Genomic DNA, 24,804 nt, shown 5'->3' with positions numbered 1-24,804 from the left:
GTTCCTTGTGTTTGTTTTTCTCTCGTTTACTTTCTTCAGAGCAAGAAAAAAAAACCTTGAAAAGGTTTGTCACTAAATCCGGTATAAATAAAGTTTATACAGAAGTTCAGAGGATACAAAATATTCCATTTCAGCTATTTTATGACACTTTATATATGTATATGTAAAATATAGAAATATATTCTATTTTAAATCTTAATCTATTTACAAATATTTTCCTCAAGTATTACTTTTAAAATCTCAATATTATTTGTCTATATTATTAATTATATCTAGAAATAAAATAAAAAATATTACAATAACATTTGCAATACCTTTTTTTTTATATCTGTTATTATTTTTTACATACAAATACTATATTTAAATAATTATTTTTAAATAAATCTAGAAAGAAAATCTGTGAATAATAAATCAAAATATTTTACAAAAAATGCATTAAATAAAATATCTAAAAAAATAAATATTGGTAAACTAATAATGAGTTAAGTTAAGTTGTAAACTAAAATAAAAATGTAAAGTAATAATAAAAATTGAATTTCTTTTATTTATTTTATATCTAAAAAGTTATTAAATAATAGATATTTTTACAATAATTATTTAATATACTTACATTATTTGTGTTTTTATTCATCATTTTTAAAAAACATAAATCTTATTTTATTATGTAAATTTTAAAATCTGTTATTTAAAATATTTTTCCCTTTTTAAAAACACATTTTATTCTAAAAGTAACTTTTATTTTAGTTATCTCAAGCACATATCTAAGTAAGTATAATGGTATTTGATGATTTAATTGAATTGAATTTAACAAAAATAATGACAAAAAATGTTCTAGAAATCCACACATCATGAAGCAGAAGGACACCCTGGAAAGCATCTCACAGTAAATAACAGTGGAGCAGCGACGGTGGTGGGTTTAGTAAACAGCTGATTTATTCTTTACAAAATAGGTACAAATACATCATTTCTCACACAAACAGGAAATCCTGGAGATATTTACAAGATTGTGTCGTTGTTTTTATAGCAAAATAACGTGGATCTAATAAACACATACTTTTGTAAACAATATTTACACTGACATGTCAAATCCCCTGTTCGTCTAGCGTTCGGTCGTTTTGGCTAAAAAGCTGTAGCGTTAGAATCCGGAGCGTTTGTGCTTGTCGGGAAAAAAACAAAAAAGGGACGAAGTATGAAAAAAACTCCTTTGACAAATACTGTTGAACTGAGAGTATAATACAGCTGCTCGTGGTTCTAGATGTTTCTGTGAAAATAAAAAAAGTGCTGAAACTTTACAAGCTCTCGCTGAAGTACGAGGAGATAAAAGCTGCATAGAGGCGTTTGTTGAAATCAAGTCATGTGACCAGTTTGGAAAAATACTTCAGTCGAACTTTACAACGAAATGAGACGACGTGACGACGATTCTTCGTCTCCGAGAAATCATGGACGCGGACGTGAGGAAAGGTTATTGCAAATTAATAGTTTAGTTTTTAAAAACACAATTATAATAACAACAATAACTTTTAACTAGCGATGAGTCGATGAAGCTTCGTGAAACAGTGTCATGTTGTTCAGAGGTCAGTAGGTGGCGCCATCAGTTTAAAAATCATGTTTCATTAGAACAGATGTTCAAAACGAAGGAAAATAGTGCAGAGACGCCATCTAGTGGCTTCTGGGAATAATGACACTGTTTCGTGAAGCTTCATCAACACATCACTAGTTTTAATATTAAAATGAATTATTTTTAGACAAATTCAGTTTTTTATTTTCATACCAATTTATTTCAAGTCGTACAATCATTAAAATGTTTTCAAATTAATAAATAATAGTTTTATTTTGTGATTCTTATGTTTTATTTACCCAATTTTATTTTTACTTGTAGAAACTTTATTTGATTTAAGCATTTATTTTAATTAAATTGAATATGTTTATTTTTTAGCCCAATATTCTTCTGTTTTTTCAATAACAAAATTAACTAAATAAAATGTCTTAATTTTTTTTTCAATAAATACATTTTAAAAAGTCTTTAAAATGTCTTACTGACAAATTAAAATGTTCTTGATTATTATATAACTTTTTGTTTTGATGTTTAAAAATAAACGACTTATTAAAAATAAAAATAAATCATTTTTAATTTGTGAGTTGTTTTTATTACCACATTTAATTGTTTCTTGTAATAACCTGAATTATATTTTTCAATCACTTTTAAATTAAATCATTAGTTCATCCCAATATTCACATTTATAAAAGTGACTTTTATATAAAAGAAAAAAATTAAGCACATTTTAGTTTTATATTCATTTTTTTCTGTTGCCAAATAATCTTTATATTTTCCTCCAGTGCCAATAAAATAAAAGTGTAATTATTTAAAATGTTACAATTTTTTCAGTCTTTTTGTCGGGCAGTGTTGAAATCGAACGTAAAAGTAGTTCCTGGTTATTTGAACGATCGGGAAAAAGTCGTAAAACTCGCGATGATGTCACCGAAGCGACGCTGCTGCCGAAGCTTCACATTATTAACGTTGACCTCTGTGGTCGGGGGGGTCAAAGGTCAGCGCGCTGAAATGAAAGTATATACATGACGAGCGAGACTTTTTTTCTGCTACATTCACTGAACGTGGATCGAACGAACATCAGTGTTGATGAGTCTTGAGGTGAGTCGATGGAGACGACACTCGACGGAGAAACTGTCCTGAAGGCACCTGTGGGGGGGGGGGAGGGGGGTGAGGTGTGCGAGGGGGCGGAGCTACTTGAGCAGCGCTCGGTACAGCAGCAGCGAGTGCGACGTCGCTCGCTCCTGCTCCATGTAGAAGATTAAGTCCCTGAGGTTGACCCGGGTGATGCGCTGGCGCTGGCGCGAGGACGTGGAGGCGCCCGACGCTCCGGCGGGGGAACCCGCCGAACTGCCCGACACCTGCAGGAGGAGGAGGAGGAAGAGGAGGAGGAGGAGGAGGAGGAGGAGGAAGAGGAAGAAGAGGAAGAAGAAGAGGCGTGAGTACGAACACGAGGTCAACAAAGATACTACGACATATGAGGTCAAGTAATGTGTAAAAAGAATCATATAATTATATTAATAACAACAAGATGTGTGAAGAAAAAAGTAAAATAGTCTAATATTTAAAATTATATCTAAAAATATATATAAATAATAACATTTGCGAACTATTTTTTGAAATAAAAATATTTTATTTAAAGGATTATTTTGAAATAAATCTAGAAAGAAAATCTGTGAAAAATCCAAAAATATATATTTCAAGAAAAATGCTATAAATTAAATTGATATATATATTAAAAAAAAACTTGGTAAACTAATAATAAGATATAAGCGTAAAACATAAGAGTTGTAAACTAAAATAAAAATGTTAAGTAATAAAAAAATGTAATGTGCAAACGTACATATAAACAATGCAAATAAAGAACAATAATTAAATGTGTAGAATTAAAATATCTAAAAAGAAAAAAAAGAATGAAAAAACAACAACTTGGTAAACTAACAATAAGATATGAGGGGTAAAAAATAAAAGTTGTAAACTAAAATACAAATTTTAAGTAATAATAAATATAATATGTAAACTTGCTAATAAACAATACAAATAAAGAGCAATAATTAAATGTGTAAAATAAAAATATCTAAAAAGAAAAAAATGTGAAAAAACAACAACTTGGTAAACTAATAATAAGATATAAGGGGTAAAACATAAAAGTTGTAAACTAAAATAAACATTTTAAGTAATAATAAATATAATGTGTAAACATAATAATAAACAATAAAAATAAAGAACAATAATTAAATCTGTAGAATAAAAATATGTAAAAAGAAAAAAATGTGAAAAAACATCAAATTGTAAACTAATAATAAGATATAAGGTGTAAAATGTATAGTAATTATAAATATAATGTATTAACATAATAATTGAAATTACAAATAAAGAACAATAGTTAAACGTGAAAAATAAAATAAAATGTGTACAAAAGTACAATAATAATAAAATATAAAGTGTAAATAAAAAAATATGTAAACTAAAAATGAAAATGTAAAGTAATAATGAATGTGTAAACATAATAATAAACAATACAAATAAAGAACAATAATTAAATGTGTAGAATAAAAATATGTAAAAAGAAAAAAATGTGAAAAAAAACAACAACTTGGTAAACTAATAATAGATATAAGGTGTAAAATGTATAGTAATTATAAATACAATGTGTTAACATAATAATTGAAATTACAAATAAAGAACAATAATTAAATGTGAAGAATAAAAATATCTAAAAAGAAAAAAATGTGAAAAAAAACAAACTTGGTTAACTAATAATAAGATATAAGGTTTAAAATGTATAGTAGTTACAAATAAAATGTATTAACATAATAATTGATATTACAAATAAAGAACAACAGTTAAATGTGTAAAACAAAAGTACACAATGTGAAAAATAAAATAAAATGTGTACTAAAGTATAATAATAATAAAATATGAAGTGTAAATAAAAACAGATGTAAGCTAAAATGAAAATGTAAAGTAATAATGAATGTGTTAACATTATAATAAATAATACAAATAAAGAAGAATTATCACAAAAACTAGTGAGCAAGTAACAAAAAAGTCAGATTTTCGTTTAGAAATACACAACATTTTGTTGACATTGTTTGTCTTGAAGCACAAACATCAACTTTATGCTCATTAAAGATTTACACATAATTTTGTCATGATGAATGTATTTGTGGTATCCCTTGTGTTGTCTCATTGTTTTAGTGTTGCTACAAACAGCACTAGAATCTTGACAAACATATTTCGACGTAACACACTTTCAACCGTCGACCCACGTTCGATTCCCAGTGAGAGAAACAATCGTGGCGTGTGAACACAGTAACACAAATATACCATATATATATAATATGTGACCCTTGGCAGAGGCCTGCGCTCACTGAGTGCTTTTCAAATTCATCACACTTTGTTAAAGACGTTCAAAGGTTGTGATGTTTTACACAAGTGTGCAACAAATGAACCTGCGGGTCAAAGAGAGGCGCGTGTCGGCCATTTTGAAACCCGATAATCTTGAAGTCAAACAACTGGGGACGTGTTTTGACGCGGCACAAACAACGAGACTGAACTTCTCTGCAACACAAATAGTCGTCTGTGTTTGATCCTCCACGAGCACGTAAACACCGAGAGAAGTCAGTGAAGTCGGCACCGACAGGATTTAATTGCAAACGTTCGAGTGGATTCACAAGAAACAGCAGAAGAATTACTGGAGCATCTGTTCGGATGAAGCAGTGAAGCCTCACGTTCCTCTTCTGGACCTTCAGTGAGGAACGACTTCAACATGAACGTTGACATCCTACACCTTATCTGTGACGTCAGGACTCGCACAGTAGCGCCCCCTAGTTGTGTTTCCAATACTGCTCTTCACTGGACACCTTCACCCAGAGAGGGTCACGTGACCTTGAAACTGCTTTACAACGGTGAGTCTGAGACGACAGTTGCACTTATTTCCATCAACACTAAGAGAAATATTCTCGTGTTTCTTCAAACAGCTTTGATTAAGAAAAAATAAAATGAAAAGGAAAATATTTTTTCCAAGTACAAAGTATTGACGTCAATCATCAATTTTGTTATTAACAGAAACACTTTTTTACTTTCTAAAAACTACAATTTTCTATTTTGAATATCATACTAGAAATGACCTGAAGTAGATTCTTATATCGTATAAGAATAAACTTGATTTAGTGTAAAATAATTTCATTAAAAGACATTTTAAAATTTGGTCAAATTTAATACATACATTTCGAATATTGTGTCGCAAAAATGGTAATAAAATTTTGAAAAAATAAAAATAAAATCCGGGTGTATGACAGTTTCAACAACAAATAAAACAAATAAAAATGTACTGTATACATTTTTAGTTTTTTTTACTTCTACTTGCAAAGAATATCCTACTGGCAAAGAATATTAGTGATATTGAGTATATTAATGTAAAATATGGTGTTGCCAAAATTGTGACATTTATATATATATATATATTTTTTAATTACAATATCGTTGTCAAGCCACATTTGAAGATTATAATTAATACAATTTTAACAGAAACTTAAAAAAATCCCATTATAGTCACTATAAGATATGGTTGGAAAATAAAATAAAATAATAATAAAAAATAACAATTGAAACAAGAACCATAATAATAATTAAATATAATGAATATGTGTCAAAAGAATACATAATAAAATGTGTAAAATTTAATATTAATAATAATAATATAGGTAATTTAGATAGAACATAAATAAATTAAATGTATTAAGATATGTGAAAAAATAATATATAAATAAAATAAATAATAATAATAATAATTAAAATATTTTTAAAATATTTATAAATAATATTCACTCCACTGTTGACAAAAGAAAACTTGTAAAAGAAAAAACGAAAAAATTGTTGGTGAAATCTTGCAGCAGATCCACGTTGGGTCAGATATTCGTCCGAGAAATAAAGCGACACGTTCGATCCGATAAGATGAAAAACAAGATGAAAATATTTTGATGAAGTAAATCCTAACAAATGTTTTAGGGTTCATAATGTGCGTCCGAGTCAGAACCGAGCGCTCGACCTCTAATCAGGTCAGCGGTGGTCGAGCACGAGTGAGGGATGGTTCTGCCCGCTGCCATGACAATTACTGCCACTCACCGGCCGGCCCGGTGACACGGGCACAGATTTTACCAATCAAAGCCATCCATCCACCTGGACGGACGGGCGGCCCCGGGGCCCCGGAGGAGGAGGGGGGGGGGGCGGTGATTAGAGTCAGACATTGCTGTACTTGTCGTGAGATTTTCCAGAAAAGCCTTTTCCGTCTCTGGCTCGCAGACATGATCCAAACACAGACGGAAAGGTCAGGCTCGTCCAGGAATCCACTCTCTTGTCATCTCCGCTGACCGACAACAGCCGGACGTCTAAGCACCACAACACAGAGAAACACCATCGACCACACGCTCGGCGGCCATTACGGGTCTAAGTGCGGAACGACATGCGAGCGTTTGTCGGGTCGAGGCGAGGAGGAGAAAGAGAAGGAGATTAAAAAAGATAAAAAATCGTCTCGGCCCGAGAAACGGATCCACGAGGCAGAGAAGCAGCATCTGTCATTTTATCTGTGATGGCCGCCGACGGGCTTCCTGTCACATGACATATCCGTCGTACACAACGCACAGGAATACTTTCGATACATCTCTTCAGACATCTCCACTTGTACGGAGGAGACGACCAAAGAGGAGGAAAGAAGAAAGGTTTGAGGAAGGAGAAGGTTTTAAACTCTTGATTTTGTTATTTGTGGTTTAAAACCTGGAAAATAAAAGGACAACAAGGAAAAGAAGCTGCTTTTATTCTGAAATATATACTGTTAACAGGTGTCATTTTGGATTTATTCTGAAAAATATTAATTTAAGAATAGAATTATATCCGAATGACATCATGAACATGATACATTTATTGAATAGATTCAATTATTAACAAATGCAGTTAATTAATCATGATTAATCTCAAGTAAAGTTGGATTTGAACAAGTTTTTTAACCAAAATAACATTTATCTTTAGATGCAGTAGCTTATAACATTAACAACAATAATACTTAATAACAATAATAATAGAATGCAATAAATAGAAGAAGAAAAAAAATCAATGTATCAATCACTGATACGGTTTCCCTTTAAAGTATTTTTTATTTCTAGTTCTTTGAAAATATTCTCAGACGGATTTTCAAGAACTTTTACTAGATTTACTGATTATTTTCTACATATCTCTAAATAAATAACAAGAAACAGCTCAATTATCTTCACTTGTCGCTTAAAATCTTGTTTTTTTTGTTTAATAATATTTGACTAAAATCTCAGTAACTTGACAAAAGAAATGGTTTGTTTTGAAAAAGTTCTTGCACATTCCAGGTTTACTTCCTGTTAGTGACCAGAGTCACTTCCTGTTCCTTTGGTCGATCCATTTGGACTTTCTTTTGACAATATTCTTTTTTTATTCACTTAAAAAACCCGGCGGTCGAGTTTCTAAAGCGGAATAAATTAAACAAACATTCATTTGACATTTATTTTTCAGCAAATTTATCATTTAGGACTATTAGTACCTCTGGGTTATCATGGATAACCTTTTTATTTGTGTGGTTTTTCACAAACCATTAACAGATTTCTTTTGGTTTCTATTCAAGTTTTATTTACATTTTATATCTGTGGTTTAACATAGATTGCTCTAAAAAAAAAGATAAATAGATAAAGTGAACAGAAATTGAATAAATAATGAACTTATTTGTGAAAATAATGTAAAAAAAACAACAATAATTTTTACACTACAGTTAATATTAACTGTAATTTCTTGGCCTGGTATTTTCTGTCTTTGTTGCTGATTTGATATCAAAAACCAAGCAAAATCAGTATATCCGCCTTAACACTGAACCTAAAACTGCTCCATGACGGTCCATGAATGCACCATGGAAGCAGGGGGTGGGAGTCAGAGAATTTACATTCTGATCCTTTATCACAGCAGAAAAGAGGCGCCGGTGATGATTTGAACCCTGAGTGGCACCTGTGCCTTGATGCCGAAGCCAATATTGGATCTGGCCCGGGTCACACACCTCAGGGCGCTGGGTTAATGGCCCACTTTGCCAGGCCCACAGAGCCGCCCGGCCTCCGCGGGACAAACTGCTGCCTCAGCGCTTCTCAGCAAAAGTAGCAGACGCTGAGTGGCGGAAACAAAAAGAAAGAAACGCACACATTCTCTGTGTGCACCTGTTTGTGTTGTGAGTCTGTGTGTAGAAGCAGAATTGAACACAAATGAATGCAGTAAACACACATTTTTATGATGTTTTTGATCAGTCGCAGGACAAAATTTGCCCTTCTCTTAATAACAAACAAACAAATCATGATCACCATATATTGTAGTACTGTAGTAACAAGGATATATTTGTAGTATTGTCGAGTACTTGACTCTGGTGTTACAGAATTTACAGACCACATGACTCTTGATGAAGTCGTAACTGCTTTCATTTGATTTAAAACCTAAATATGTCCAAACATCAGCTTTAAAAGCTGCTGGAGTCGACTGTATCCTCTCGTCCTCAGTCATCACCGGTAACTGATGGGACTCATTTTTACTTAAGCTGTGGAGGCATAATGACTGTTTCAATCTTACATTATGAATATTTGCATTTAGATTTTAAATTTAAAAAATATTGTTTAATTTTACACAAACGTATAAACCATGAAAAACGAATATAAACCAAATAATTTAAAATAATAATAATAATAATAATAATGAATGTTTACATTTTTTTTATTTTTTCTATCTATACAGTGCTTTTGGAATATCGATAAAAGTATTGTGGAAATGAAAGAAAAAGAAACGCAATATAAAACTGTATCAATATTTATTTTTAACGCTAAAATGAACTTATTCCATGAATATTTTGCATGTTCATTGTTTATCAATTTTTTTTATTTTATAAACACTTTTTCTGCAAATATAAATAATAAAGAATTGTGATAAAAAATATATACGATTTGAATAAACAACAATTAAAATTAAATTAAATCAAAGAAAGAAAATTAACTCACTCGTAGTTACTTGACAAACAATTCATTTTTGATAAACTTTATACACTTTCCAAAAAAGATAGACTTCCTGTTATTGACGGACTGAAACGTCACTTCCTGTTTACGGCAGTCATCTTTCTGAAGTGGATAAAAACACTAAACAAATATTATTTTTGCGTTTATTTATTAGCGATTTAATGGTTCAGTACCTCCAGGTCATGAATGCCGTTTTATAATTTTATTTTATTTTAAATCATCAACAGATTTGTAGCAAAAATATAGTTTTAAAATTAGATTCTGAAATTTACAGATCACTGTTAAATATTGATACTGTATTGTGCAAAAAAATAATAAAAAATCAGGATATTGAGGTGTAGCAATATTGTCTTAAACCCCTTTAATTCAATATATTAGATGTTATTACTGCAGACTCTCCTGATCGTTTCAACACCAACCGTATGGACGTCACCGTAGGTTTGTTACGATGAATAAAAACGACTCAAATCTTTGCCTCAACTTTCACCTTCAGCCCCGTCGTCTCTACGAAAAGCTTCTTCTAGCGCCGCCATTAATCAGCACCAGAGTCTTTCCCTCCCTCTCGTCTTCTCCCTGCTCCCCGACGCCCACAGACATGCTGGATGAGGCCATTTTGAAAGAGTTAACAGATGTCGGCGTATCGGCCTCGGGCTCTGCCGACGTTGCCCGAGTGATGTATTTGATGTGGAGTTTATTCAGCTCTAATAAATGTATCGAGAATTAGAATAATAATTCACAGATGTACTTCGCAGGATTATGTGCCGCAGCCTCGTCTTTGAACCTGAGACGTCGGCCCAGATTAGCAGAACCCTGGGAAAGGATGAACAGCGTCTCGGTTCAGCGCTCCGCTCATCAGAGAGGTCGTGGTCGACTGATGCCGCGGCTTTACGACCAAACGCCGACACTTGCATCTTTGTTCACGTCTTGGGTTTCTATTCCTTAATTTTTAATTTCACTCAGTTGCTACTCAAACTCATGTCGACTGAGAGTTGGGATTATTTTCAGAGTAATATGTTCCTTTTTAGAGTTACAGACACAAATGTTAGTTCATATGACGGTCATTACAGGAGCTCACTTTTCTAGATTAAAATATATATAGCATTAAATATAGACTTTTTAAAAATGATCTTAAAATATAAACATGTTAGCATTTTAGCTTCTGCTTCAACTAGTGTTAAATAAAGATATTTTTAATATGAGCTAACACATACTTTGCCAGCATGTTAGCCTTTTAGCTTCTGCTACAAATAATCTTAAAATATAGACTTGTTTAATATGAGCCTGAAATATATGCATATTAGCATTTGAGCTTCGGCTACAAACTAGCATTAAATATAGACTTGTTAAAAATGATCTTAAAATATAAATATGTTAGCATTTTAGCTTCTGCTTCAACTAGTGTTAGATAAAGATATTTTTAATATGAGCTAACACGTACTTTGCCAGCATGTTAGCATTTTAGCTTCTGCTACAAAGAATCTTAAAATATAGACTTGTTTAATATGAGCTTGAAATATATGCATGTTAGCATTTGAGCTTCGGCTTCAAACTAGTGTTAAATAAAGATATTTTTAATATGAGCTAACATGTACTTTGCCGGCATGTTAGCCTTTTAGCTTCTGCTACAAAGAATCTTAAAATATAGACTTGTTTAGTATTAGCTCAAAATATAAGCATGTTAGCATTTTTGATTATGCTACAAACAAACTTAATATATAGACTTGTTTAATATGAGCTTGAAATATAAATATGTTAGCATTTGAGCTTCGGCTTCAAACTAGTGTTAGTTAAAGATATTTTTAATATGAGCTAACACGTACTTTGCCAGCATGTTAGCCTTTTAGCTTCTGCTACAAATAATCTTAAAATATGGACTTGTTTAGTATTAGCTCAAAATATAAGCATGTTAGCATTTTTGCCTCTGCTATAAACAAGCTTAATATATAGACATCTTTTATATGAGCTTGAAATATATGCATGTTAGCATTTTAGCTTCTGCTACAAACTACAGTATAATATAGACTTGTTTAATATGAGCTTGAAATATATGCATGTTAGCATTTTAGCTTCTGCTACAAACAAGCTTAAAATATAGACTTGTTTAATATGAGCTTAACATATAAGAATGTTAGCATTTTAGCTTCTACTACAAACAAGCTTGAAATAAAGACGTGTTTAATATGATCTTTAAATATACGTATGTTAGCATTTTAACTTCTGCTAAAAACAAGCTTAAAATATAGACTTGTTTAATATGAGCTTAACATATAAGAATGTTAGTATTTTAGCTTCTGCTAAAAACAAGCTTATACTATAGATATGTTTAATATGAGCTAAAAATATGAGCATGTTAGCATTTTAGTTTCTGCTACAAACAAGCTTGAAATAAAGACTTGTTTAATATGATCTTTAAATATACTTCAGGACAAGATGGACATTATGTACGAGCAGTATGGAAGTATTTGGATGTTTTTAAGTTTGTATTTTAGAACAAGAAGGACGAAGAAAAGCGGGCGCCATATAGACTTTTCTGCCTGTAACTCCAAAAAACCCAGATAAGTCGCCACGAGGGCGAGCAGAAAATGAGTGAAATGTAGGGTGAACTATCCCTTTAAGAGGAACAGTCCACGCTTTTATCCGATGTGCAATTTGGAAGACGGGGAAAAAATGGAGGTGAAATACAGAGAGGTGCGAGGGCACGCTTTGATCGGCGCAGGAGAACGAAGGGTATTGCTTCGAAAACAAACTACTTCCATTTACTCCACAAGTAAAGAACAACAAATCTCAAAAATGGCCGCTCGCAGAGCATCTTAATACCCACATAAACCATAAAAACAGAAACACAGCTCCGTGGCAATGCATAGCAACCGTGCAGAATTCCAGTCAAGGAGAAAGAAGGCAAAAAAAAAAACACCTTATTACTTCTAACTCCTGCAAGCCATTTTGGTCTCCAAAGGTTTTAGAGCGCCGCAGGCCATGTGTCTGCAGTGTTTCGGGAAATGACTTGCCTTCGCACGAACACTGCTATGTTCTGCAGCACTGCTGCCCCCAGCATCCCCGCTCAATTTCTGTTTAACCCCTTCCTGCCGAGCCTCACACTGACTCACTGCAACAGAGAGCTCACGCCCAGCACAACACATTGTTTCGCCATCGGAACCACGCAGATTTTTTTTTTGGTTCGACTCAAAGAGTCTAATTGGGGCGACTCGGGGACCCTGATGTCGCCCCACAAAACCGGGGTGATGCGGGTCAGAGAGAGATTCAATCGGCGATTCATCTTGGAAAAAAAAAAAAAAGCGACAATCTCCGGCGCACTTGAGTGTGTACCGACGCTCGGATTAAATCTGCAAACTCGTTGACACAACACATAATTAAAACATCTCGCTCCGGGTCAGGAATTTACTAATTAGTAAGTGTACTGACAAAGCTGCAATTCCATCGCCCCTGAGTTTCAAAGTCCACAGGTTAGCGCTGAGATGAAAGTTGACCCTGGAGCAGTGTTTTCTGCAGGGGCTGCGAGCACGATTCCTCAGAAGACAGTCACAGGGTCACCCCAGCTGAAGCGTGTGCTGCACCCGGAACCTTTCCTTCGCACAAATGAAAAAACAAAGAGCTTCCAACTTCCCAGGCCTGGAAACACCATCTCAGCGCTTTGGCTTTTTTTTTTTTTTTTTACAGCTGAGAGAAACAAAAGGTTTGCGTGAAGGCAAACAAAAGGTTCTAAGGGCGGCTCATTGAAACGCTTACGGCAGAATTTTAGACTTTAATTAAAAAAGTGTAATCAGTTAGCAAAATAAGCTAAGCTAAGCTAAGACGTAGATGCCTGTTAGCATTGGGTTAAATCGTTTGGTTCTGACAACATTTTAGCCACTTGAATAACATCCAGGAAAAAATCTGAATCTGCAGTTTAACTCAATCCTTGTAAATGAAAAAACAAAAAAATAACAACAGAGAAATATTCATAAAATCTATTGTTTTGGTTGCTAAAAATAGTTTCCCTTTACAAATCTACCCAGGATTTTCATCATCTTAACCCCTAGTGTTATCTCAGGGTCAAGGTGACCCAGAGGCCTGAAAAAACAAATGTGTTTGTGGTATCCCTTGTGTTGTCTCTGGGTCAAGGTTACCCAGAGGCCCAAAAAAACGAATGTGTTTGTGGTACACCTTGTGTTGTCTCTGGGTCAATGTGAATGACCTCCACCACTGCATATGCTAACCTAGACCCAGAGGCAACACAAGGGATGCCACAAACACATTTGTTTCCGGGCCTCCGGGTCACGTTGACCCTGAGATAACACAAGGGTTAAAAAGTTTAAATGTCGATTTATTGTCATGTTTATCTGCGTCTTTTTAGAACATGTGCGCTTAACCACTCATTTTCCATCTCAATGCTAATTAAAATGTCGACCAATAGAAAAGGGTCAGACAGTAGCGTAAGCGTGTCATTGGTCGATCGCCTTCTATCGTCAAGCGTTCAATTGGTCGCCTTGACATCCTCACACTCGCATTCAGGGATTTCAACCAGTAAAGACTATTTTTGTAGCGTGAAATCAGGAAAGTCTGTCTTTGTATCTAATTTTTTGTTTTTTGTTTTGGCCTAAATAAATTGTTAACAAGATATAAAGGTTTAAATTGACTTTGTCTTTAATTTGGTTTCAATTGTAACGATATTTAACAATAATACAATGGGTTTTATTTTACTTTAAATTATCGTTAAACTGATTATACACTTACTATCTTAGCTCATAAGAAAACAGTTCTAGCTGCAGTTATAGTTTTGTTACCTTAGGTTAATGTCTTAAAAATGACTCTACACTTTTTTATTTTACTTTTAATAATTCAATGTATAAATACCATGTATATCTTCATCAACATTTAGCGTCACATGAAACATACGTGTACGTTAAACCTCTAAGATTTAAATCTAAAGCAGCAAATCAGAAAACCTCTACGACGTCCATGAAAAGATTCAGTCATAAAAACTCAAGCTTCATAGAAAAAAACAACAAAAGCTTATTCATTTCATTACTGTATAAACAGAGCCAACATCACGAGTGTTTGGTTTTACTGCATAAATTTTGTTTGTTTTCTCCGGAGATTTTGACCCACAAATAATCCACAAACTAGTTTGATAACCCGAGCCGTAACCGTCGCGGTGCCGAAGCCTCTTTGCAAAGTATCAGAAGCAGAACTTTTTTTTCTTTTCTTTTTTGACATGAAATATTCAAAGCGTTTCATATATAAAATGAACCCAATTAGAGTTAAAAATAAAAGAAGTGTAATGAGTCTCAAGTCAGAACGCTTGTCTTCAGAAGCCGCTAATGAGCCCTTGTTGGTTTTTTTTTTTGAGCCACTTCCACTGGTGTGTGGCGCTGTCATTCCTCTTGCATTTTTCATCCACCATGAGTGAGAGGGTGGCGACCAATGGAGGGTGTTTTTTTTTCTTTGTCGCCGCCGATGGATATATCGGGGCGCAACTTTAGCAAATGAGGCTTTTGTTTGATGTGAACCACCAGTTAACGGAAAAAAAAGCCAGTTTAGAAGAAAAAAAAAAAGGTATTGAACAAATGACCTCACGAAAAAGGAATAATTAGACGCGAGCAAAGGGTTTTTAAAACATTCACACAGCGACTGGAGACCCGAGAAAAAAGGCGACACGTACCCCTCGCCTGTTAAACTGTCAGCCTCCACCGAAAACCCCTCAAAAGACATGTTTCAGATACTTGAAATGGAAAGGCACCGAGGGGGGGGGGGGGGGGGGGGGGATAGATATGCAGATGCAAGAGATTAGGAAGCACGTTTTACACGACGACGGGTCCGTCTTTGATCCACGATTGATATAAACGGGGCCACTTTTGACATCGCTTAAATCGTCGCCTCTTGACACCGGTCCCAGCGTTCCTGCGCTAGAAAGAAAAAAAAAAATCCAAGTCTCTTCTGTAACATGATTCATTCAGATGGCCCCAGAAAAAAAAAAAAAAAAAAAAATTTATGGACTACTTTCTGTAATGAAGTGTTCCTGACCCCCAGTGTCACCGCTTCTCATCCGACGAGCCGGCAGGGCCGAGAGCTGCTGGAGCTCCTGCCAGTGATTCGCGGCTAATAAAGTTGATATCGGTGCATAGCGCAATGAATCAAGAGCATTCCGTGCCACGGTGTCAATACCAAAATACAATTTTTTAGTGTGGAATCCGAGGGTAGGTTCGGGGCAAAATAACAGGCAGCGCTGCAGAATTTGGACTGAGTTCATGTTTTCTCTCTCTCTGGTTCCTGCAGGCCTCATTCCTCCCACCATGTTCACTTCCACGGGGGCCCAGGAGGCTTTTTCTCTTTCTACCTGCACAGCATTTTGGCAACCTTGCGTTATTACACCAAATACAACAGTTTTTCCAAGCAGCTGTGTGTTCACAAGTGTGTGTGTAGAGCTTATCTACATATTGACATGGTTTTTAAATCCACACCCTTGTCTGCTATAATAATTATCTGGTAAGAGGAAGTGCTCAATTCTTCGCTGCACCTGAGGCGGGAACCGCCGGAAGAGTCGCCCACCGGCGCCCGAGCGAAGGCGCACCTGCGGCGCCGCCCGGTGTTCAAACAGCTCCAGTGTTCACCCACGGCCGTTACCGCGCAATCCAGGCTTTCTGCGCCGAGAACACTATTGTCACGTATTTTTTTATATCTCATTTTTAGTCACAACTATTATAGGAGAAGCATTTCCAGTTATTTTTAGTCCCTCAGAATATGATAAAAAATATATTTTTTTGATATAAACCACTTTTATGATGTATTTTTAAACGTTTTTCAATCTAAACTTTATGATTTATATTTAAATAACATGTATATTAAACTGTTAAAATAATCAATAAACTTGCTGATATTTTCGTTTTGTGTATTTCCTGTGTTCGTTGTCACTTTGTTCTTTTGGCTTGACGGTCCCTCAAAACTGTATTAGGTCAAAGTTGAACTTAACAACTGTATTGAGTATTGTTTACTTTTTAAACTATGTATCACTCCAAATATCATTTGTTAAAATAGTTGGCTACAAGTCACTAAAAAGTATTTCTTGTCCCTCAGAATAAAATTAAAATATATTTTGAGATAAATGTATTTCTAAACGTTTTTAAATCTACCTTTTATGGTGTATATTTATATAAAAAGTATATTATCCCTTGTGTTGTCTCTGGGTCAAGGTGAACGACCTCCCTGGCTTCCACGAATACATATGCAACGGTGGAGGTCATTCATCTTGACCCAGAGACAACACAAGGGATACCACAAAAACATTTGTTTTTAGGCCACTGAGATTACACAAGGGTTAAAACTGGTAAAATAGTAATTCAACTTCCTGATATTTCCTTTTTGTCTGTTTCCTATGTGAGGAATACAACAATAATTTTCATTGTTACATTGTTTTTTGGTTTGACGGTCCCTAAAACTTAAACTGTATGTTTGAGGACCTTGTTATTTAAAATTATAAAAGTATTCTTTTAAGTTCTGCAATTTTAATTTTAAATAATCCAACATTTTCAATAAAATGTATTAGATCTTTTGAGATAATAATTCCAATAAGTAATATTTTCTTTTTGTCCAGAAAAGCCTTTTTTTCTTTCTGTCTCGTCGTTCTTTTGGTTTTGACGGTCCCTCGCAACTGGGTAAATTGTGGCTCCACTGACGTAATATTCAAGTTAAAATATAAAGATAGTTTTTAAACGCATCGTGAATGTCTTGTTCATTGAAACTGTCTTGAACCCATGTTGCCCTTTAGTCACAACAAACAAGCTTAATTTTGACATCTTATGACTTATGACTCATAAGCAACTCAATCTTGTTTGTACATCTTAAAATAAGGTCAACACAATTTAGTCATAATAGACAACAGGTTAAATCATCATGAAAGGCTAATTCATGATCAATCCTAATTTATAATTGTTATGTCAAGTCTATTATATATCTTTATAAATACATTTGATAAAGACAACGGTCACATTATTATAACCTTATTTTAAAGTGTGTTTCTCTTTGGAGTCGTCGTAGCTTCTGTGTGTTCGGTGAGGTCCAGCGGCTCCTAAAGACAACAGGGGTCTTTTAAACATCTCCGCTGAAGTCGGACCACACGCACAAAACCCACACAAGTACACACAGCACTCGGCAGAGCACTAAAGTTTAGTGACACAAAACAGTCGAGGAGGTATGTTTACATGTCGTGGCGCTCCAGACCCCGTGGTGTGTGTACATAAAAGTCAGTCAGGGGAGCCCGGACAGAACGTATTTATAACCCAGAACTGCCGCAAAACAAATCCAGATCCTGACACAGGACGCGAAAAAGTGGTCGCAGCGTTTGACTTTTTGGTAAAAAAAAAGATGCAAATCCACCAGAGCACTCACAGGAAAATTGCTCTAAAATAGCATTAATTTCTTTATCTGCTTCATGTTGCATTGATAGGATCTTTCAAGAACTAAACTAGTTTTTATTGGCTGATCCAATCAAATGTATTAGTTCACTGACTCAATGGGCGGAGCTTATGACAAAGAAAGCGGCCCATTGGTACATTTTTTTCAAATATTGTTTTCTGTTAAAAAAAACATTAAACTTGCTGACATTTTCGTTTTGTGTAATTCCTGTGTCAGATATACAGTATATCAAGAAAAAAATGCTTATTTTCTTTGTCGCTTTGTTCTTTTGGTTTGACGGTCCCTCAAAACTTTATTAGGTCAGAGTCGAACTAAAAAAACTGATCACGTAAAAGTATTGTTTACTTTTTAAACTATGTATTACTAGTTCAACTCCAAATATAATTTGTAAAAAGACTTAGCTATAAGACACTTAAAAAAACAAGTATTACTTGTCCCTCATAATCAGATGAAAATATATTTTGAGCTAAACCACTTTTATGATGTATATTTAAACATTTTTTCAACCTAAACTTTATGATTTATATTAAGATAAAATGTATATTCAACTGTTAAAATAATCATTAAACTTGCTCATATTTTCGTTTTGTGTATTTCCTGTGTCAGGAATACATCAAGAAAAAAAATGCTTATTTTCTTTGTCACTTTGTTCTTTTGGTTTGACGGTCCCTCAAAACTGTGTCAGTAAAAACTGATCACGTAGAAGTATTGTTTACTTTTTAAGTATGTATGTATGTATTACTAGTTCAACTCCAAATATTTATTCATATATTCATTCATTGTCTATCCGCATTGTTTTCTGTGACTGTGTGGTGTCAATAAAGTTCTTATTTTATTTTGATTATTTTTAATGAAAAATTGCTGTATTTGCTGTGGATAATTGTAAAAAAAAAAAATACCAAAGGAGACCTCCTGAGGGATCAATGAAGTTCTACATAACCTAACCTAAACTAACCTTATATTAACAGAATAAAACATCAAAGTCAAAGGTCAACGGACGAACATGTTATATTCGACGAGGATCACGTGATAAAAAACGCTAAAGAGATATTCTCTCAACTCTCACAAAGTTCCATCAGCGGAGGCTGTTCATTACAAATACATAATTCATGCAACCTAAAAAATACATGTGATCATGAATCAAGGCGGGAACGAGGCACAGAAACACGGAGGGTCTCGGCCGACGCCGACTCTTTGTTGCGGTGAAGCGAGCGAGGGGTTCAAGCGCTGGGCAGGGCGGCCGGCCGACAACTGCTCTTCTACGACTCGGAGACCAGAACGGAGCCAGACCTGGTGGCGGTGAGCTCACCAACAACAACGATGTGTGTTTATCGTAACAAAGATCCGTGGCCTGACGTGCTCTACGGCGCCCCCTGCATCATCTATTATTCATTTCCTGGTTAAGCACATCAACGCTAACCGAATGTGTGTTTCGGCGAATGATGGACGACGTCTGTCGGCGTATCGGTGGGTTTTAAGAGGACGCGTTCGGGAAGAGTCGCCGACAATCGAATGAGTCTCGGACATTAATGTCAAACCTGGAAGGAGTTAGTGGTCGTTTGATCCGTCGATCGCCGGCTGTAACTTGACCACAGCTTCTCGTCTAATCTATGATCAATTTAAGACATAAATGCTCTTATATAGCAAAAATAATGCTTCATATTGATATTCTATTCTATTAAAACATTCCTTTGCAACACTAATAGACTCAGGGACTCATTCATTCCTCGGGCTATTAGACTGTTTATGTTATTCTATGTTAATCTTTGTATTCTTTGTCTTTGTTATTTTTCTTTGAACTATGTTCTTTATCTTTAGACTTAGATTGTGTCATCTTTCACTTTCTTTTTATTGCAAAACAAAACACTGAAATCCCATAATGCTTTTCTGCACACTGCTCTATTTGGTGATGAACGATCGGTCGCTACAATACTGCATTTCAGTTATACATCTATGAAGATATGTGATCGACATCTGTGATTGGTCGGCTGGGCGGCAAAGCATAACGGCAGCTGTGTAGGTGACTGCTACTGAGAAGGTCGTTGAGAGTCATGGCATCTCGTATGCAACTTTGTGTTGGCAATTTAAATAAATGTTGTTAAATTAAAGTGAGATATTGAATGGTTACTATTTTGCGTTAGGTTTGTGCATTTGCAATACAGGGCCAACGATACCATATTTGAGGGTAGGAGCGAAAGTGAAAGGATGATGTTAATCTTTGCATCTTTTTCTTTGTGTATGTTACTTTGATCTATGTCCTTTATAGTTGTACTCTGTCATCCCTTTCAATCTTTCATTTTATTTTCACGTTATTCTTGTTTTTATGAAACTATAGTCTGCTGTGTATTGGACCTCCAGAGGGATTAATAAAGTACATCTAATCTGAACTAATCGCATCTAACATATTGCGATAGATACTATATGTCGATTTGTAGTATTGTACGAGTACTTGACTCTGGTGTTGCAGAATTTACAGACCACATGACTCTTGATGAAGTCGTAACTACTTTAATTTTTTTTGAAGCCAAAATATGTCCAAACATCATCTTTAAAAGCTGCTTGAGTCGACTGTATCCTCTCGTCCTCAGTCTTTATTAAACAATTTCCTGAAGTAGATCTCCAGAGGGATAATAATAATAATAAAGTTTATCCATCCATCCATCCATCCATCCATCCATTCATCTATCTATCTATATCTTTTCTGGGCTCTATTATTCCTTTAGCTGCGGAGGACGTAATGACTGCCACCATCTAGTGGACGGAAGTTAAATTGCAACACAAAAATGAACAAACACAGTGAATGTCAATTGTAAAACAAAATAACATTATATTTATATTTTATTTAAAACCCTTTTTATTAAACTGTTAATGATAACTATGGTAAAAAATAAAAGATGACTTGAAAGCCAAACCCGGGGGCAATAAACGAAGGGACGACTGTTAATCAAAACTGATTAAAAAAAAAACCCAAAGTTGAACCGGCTTTGTAGAATATTAGCCAAACCAAAAAAGTGCCTCTGTAATCTCATTCAGGATGAATAACACTCGTGCACGGCGATGACTGAATTCTGCTGAGATTATTTGTCAAAAGCGTCTAAATTTCACAGCTAATTGGACTCCCTAATTAGCACAGGACGTCTAATTCCCTCCGCAGTCAGTGTGCTAAATGGTGGAGCTTTAGCGAGAGCTCGCCGCTTCCTGCCGGTGCCGCCCGAGCTTCCCCGTGCGGGCCGAGCTACGCCGTACATTACCCGTCCGACGATCGATTTTAAATCTTAATTAGGAGACAAACAAACAAAGGAGAACGTAATGAAGCGTGTACCCTGTCAAACAGCTCTGCTGATTATACGTGTTGAGATATGCGTCGGGATTTAATGACTCGGGTCATTTAGCCCGGACCGTCGTCTCAAGAGGGAACGAGCTAATGGAGATCGGAATATTTGCCAAGAAGACCTTTTCAGTTTGGGAGATAAAGATGTCACATAAACTGCGCTCCCTCGCGAGCCCCTCGCTTCCATATAACAAGAGACGTTTCCAGGCTCTTTTAATCATCTGAGATCTTCTGCAAAAACAATAGGAAATAACAAAAGATGTCTGAAAAGTGGGAACAGACTCCATTATTAGAGGCTTTTTTTTCAAGGCCATCCAACTTTTTTTTTTTTTCTAAATTGGTCAAATGGAAAGCAGTGAGAAGCGAGAGAGAGAGAGAGGAAAAAAAAACGAGCCGAAAAAGTGCGACTTGGATTTAATATTTTATAATTGCCAAGGGACATTCTAAGATCAATGAATTTCTGCCCGGGACGCACATCAGAAAGAGATGTACTTCAGTCTTTTTAGGGAACATTGGTCTATTTAATTCCAGTGTCTGATGCATGTGAAATATGCCTTCCATGGCCTCCTTCTTCTTCCCCAGGCGCTGCTGCAGGCAGACATTACCACTTTTAATGGGCCGCCATGAGAAGAGGCAAGTCAGCCAATAACCCGTCCGCGCTAATGGATCGCCTTGTTTGTTCTCTCACACCCTTTTTTTTTTTTTGCCCAGAGTTAATTTTAGACCTTCTGTGTTTTTTCAAAAGACACAATAGAGGACACAGAATCACAACAATACTCCCGTGGAAAAACATTTTTTTCCTTTTTTTTTGCTGAGTAGAGCAGATTCTCTCTCGCTATTGTGGAAGTTTGATGTTATTTTGGTAACTGTGAAAAAAAGCAGATACATAACAATTGATCGTCCTGTAGCTGGGCTTATTGATCGATCACCAGCTGCCAAGCCAGTGAACTATAAATAATCAAGCCAGTCGGTCATAATTAAAACCAGATGGATAAAAATACACACTGGGTCGGAAGAGAAATGTGTCATATTTGCTGGTGTTTGTCTATTTACTGAGAAAAGACAATTTTATAATTGAACATTTTTTGCACGACTTTTTAATAAGATGCTAATAAGTCAGCTCGACTGACTCTTCACTACACAAAGGAAGAAAATATATTTTTCTTCTTAATAATCCAATGAATATTTGGTTTTACCACACATCAGAGTCAGTATATATATAGTAAATATATTCCATTTTTATATCTGTTGGTCACGAAGCAAAAAAGAAAAGCAAATACACAGGATTAAATACATAAGGAACATACCGTCAAGTTTTCAATACTAGATAATTGTACATATCAATACAGCCTTATATCACATTTTTTTACTACGATACTGTATCAATATTTGACAGCACTGTATTGATTAAAAATATATATAGTATTTATACTGTGTACAGTGTATATCTATGTATTTTTGGGCTTTCAAATAATAATTATTTATACAGTAGTTATTTTATGGTAAACAGTAAGGTAAAGATTAAATAATTAGATTTTTTTTATTTACTATTAACCTTCAAAATGTATGGTTTCAATTTGTGTTACAATGAAACTTCTGCTTGTTAGATGTCAGCACTTATTGAATCCTTAAAGGAAGAATGAAATCCCACGAGATCCCGACGACTACTGAGGATGAGAGGATACAGTAGACTCCAGCATCTTTTAAATCAGATTTTGTTTGGACATATTTTGGTTTCTAAATAAATTAAAGCAGTTACGACTTCGTCAAGAGTCATGAGGTCTGTAAATTCTTTAACACCAGAGTCAAGTACTCAACAATACTACACATATACAGTTATTCCTTCAGTATCACGATATATCGTATCCTTGTCCCTGTATCTTAATACATATCGTATCGCCGGAGTCTTTCAAGTACATTTGTCTTAAACCAGGTTTTGACAAAAACAAACGCAGTTATCAAAATTTGAATTTTAACTAATGGAAAAAACCATCTCATGTGATGCTTTAGATCAGTTTCTAAATTCTGATTGACATTTCTGTAGATTAAAAACCTCTGGTGATGGAGGTTAGAGTCTTTTATTTGATAGTACTATTCCAATATTGAAACACATTTGTTCGAATCATTTATTTTTGTAAAGTAAAATTATTGATCTAATACAGAATCCGGAATAACAGTACAATATGTATGCAATAGCAAAATTAAGTGTAATTAAAAAAAGGCTCAAGATGTATTTTTTTAATTCAAAATCATCAGCTTCTTTCAATGTGGTCATTTTAAAGTTAAATTAATGAATCCCAACCATCTTCACTTTTGTTTCGCACACCAACATGGATCAATCCTGTGGTATTGCTCCGACCACAGTAGATACGATCGATGCTACACGACCATAACGCTTCCTGGTGTTTCCACGTTGAATCGTGAAGGAGGTGAACTGTGATTTACACATGAATTATGCAGTCTGGTGTCTGCATTATTCACGACTGATAATAGAAAGCACAAAGAAGCTTCGTGCAGGATTCCATCTGCATCAACAGTAAAAAAAAAAAAAAATCCTGATTCAGGTTGTAAAAGGAATCAATCACGCTCGTCCGTGCTCTGGCTCCTCTGCCTTCTATCGTGGCATTTTGCCGACTCTATACATATTAGCGCCTCTCTAACGCCATCCTTGTGAAAACAGGGTGAAAAATCTTTTCCAGCATTTTTCCTTCTCTTTCTTGAGGCGGAGACCTTGACAGCTAACAACTTAGCTGACATAAAACTTATAGCCGAAGGAGCCTCGAACACACAGCGACAGGGAAACGTGGTTACACTGTGGTGCAAAAAAAAACAAAGTTGTTTCTGACTCTGGACTCACGGCAAACAAAGAGAGGCATGAGCCTGAACACAGTTCATGGTATTCTTGTCAAATATAATATCTTTGACTTTGATGTACTACTCTGTTAATATAAGTACATTTACAAATGTATTGACACCCACACGGTCACAGTCAACAATGGTGGAATTTGTTATCTTTGATTTATTTGCGCAATGCGGCTAAAATACAACGTTTTATTGATCAGTTTCTCCAAAATTCTACATTTAAAAGTTATGATATTTCGGTCTATATTCTCATCTACGGTCTTTGATTGTAACTGGAGATAACTATTGATTTATAGCATCATAAACCTTGTTTTTTACAAATATATAGGGAACAAAGCTAAAATATGATGTTTTTATTACCCATTTCTTTGAAATTCTACATTCAAATACTACAATATTTTGCCGGACAGCAGTCTACATGTTCAAGAAGACATCTTATGCGGTCTTGAATTGTAACTTGGGATATTTATTGATTTAAAGTAATAGAAACCTGTCATTTTCGACAATACCATACGCACAACATGGCTAAAATATAGTGTTTAAATGATCAAGTTCTTTTATATTCTATAATTAAATGTTAGGAT

General features: G+C 34.8%; 1 protein-coding gene across 5 annotated transcripts in view; it reads right to left on the bottom strand.

Annotated features, from left to right (window-relative positions):
• Positions 1–920: 920 nt before the first annotated feature.
• LOC148076354 (transcription initiation factor TFIID subunit 4) overlaps positions 921–24,804 on the bottom strand; it is a 120,540-nt gene continuing 96,656 nt past the window's right edge. For all 5 annotated transcript variants that reach the window (XM_087793581.1, XM_087793584.1, XM_087793582.1 and 2 more), the window contains one exon: positions 921–2,910. In XM_087793581.1, coding sequence (XP_087649707.1) covers positions 2,743–2,910 — 168 coding nt within the window. In that variant the 3' untranslated portion in view covers positions 921–2,742. The remainder of the gene's footprint in view (positions 2,911–24,804) is intronic.

The sequence above is a fragment of the Callionymus lyra genome, chromosome 6, assembly GCF_982586985.1.
Source record: "Callionymus lyra chromosome 6, fCalLyr1.hap1.1, whole genome shotgun sequence".
In the NCBI taxonomy this organism is placed as follows: domain Eukaryota; kingdom Metazoa; phylum Chordata; class Actinopteri; order Syngnathiformes; family Callionymidae; genus Callionymus; species Callionymus lyra.
This window is presented reverse-complemented; position numbering and strand designations above follow the sequence as displayed.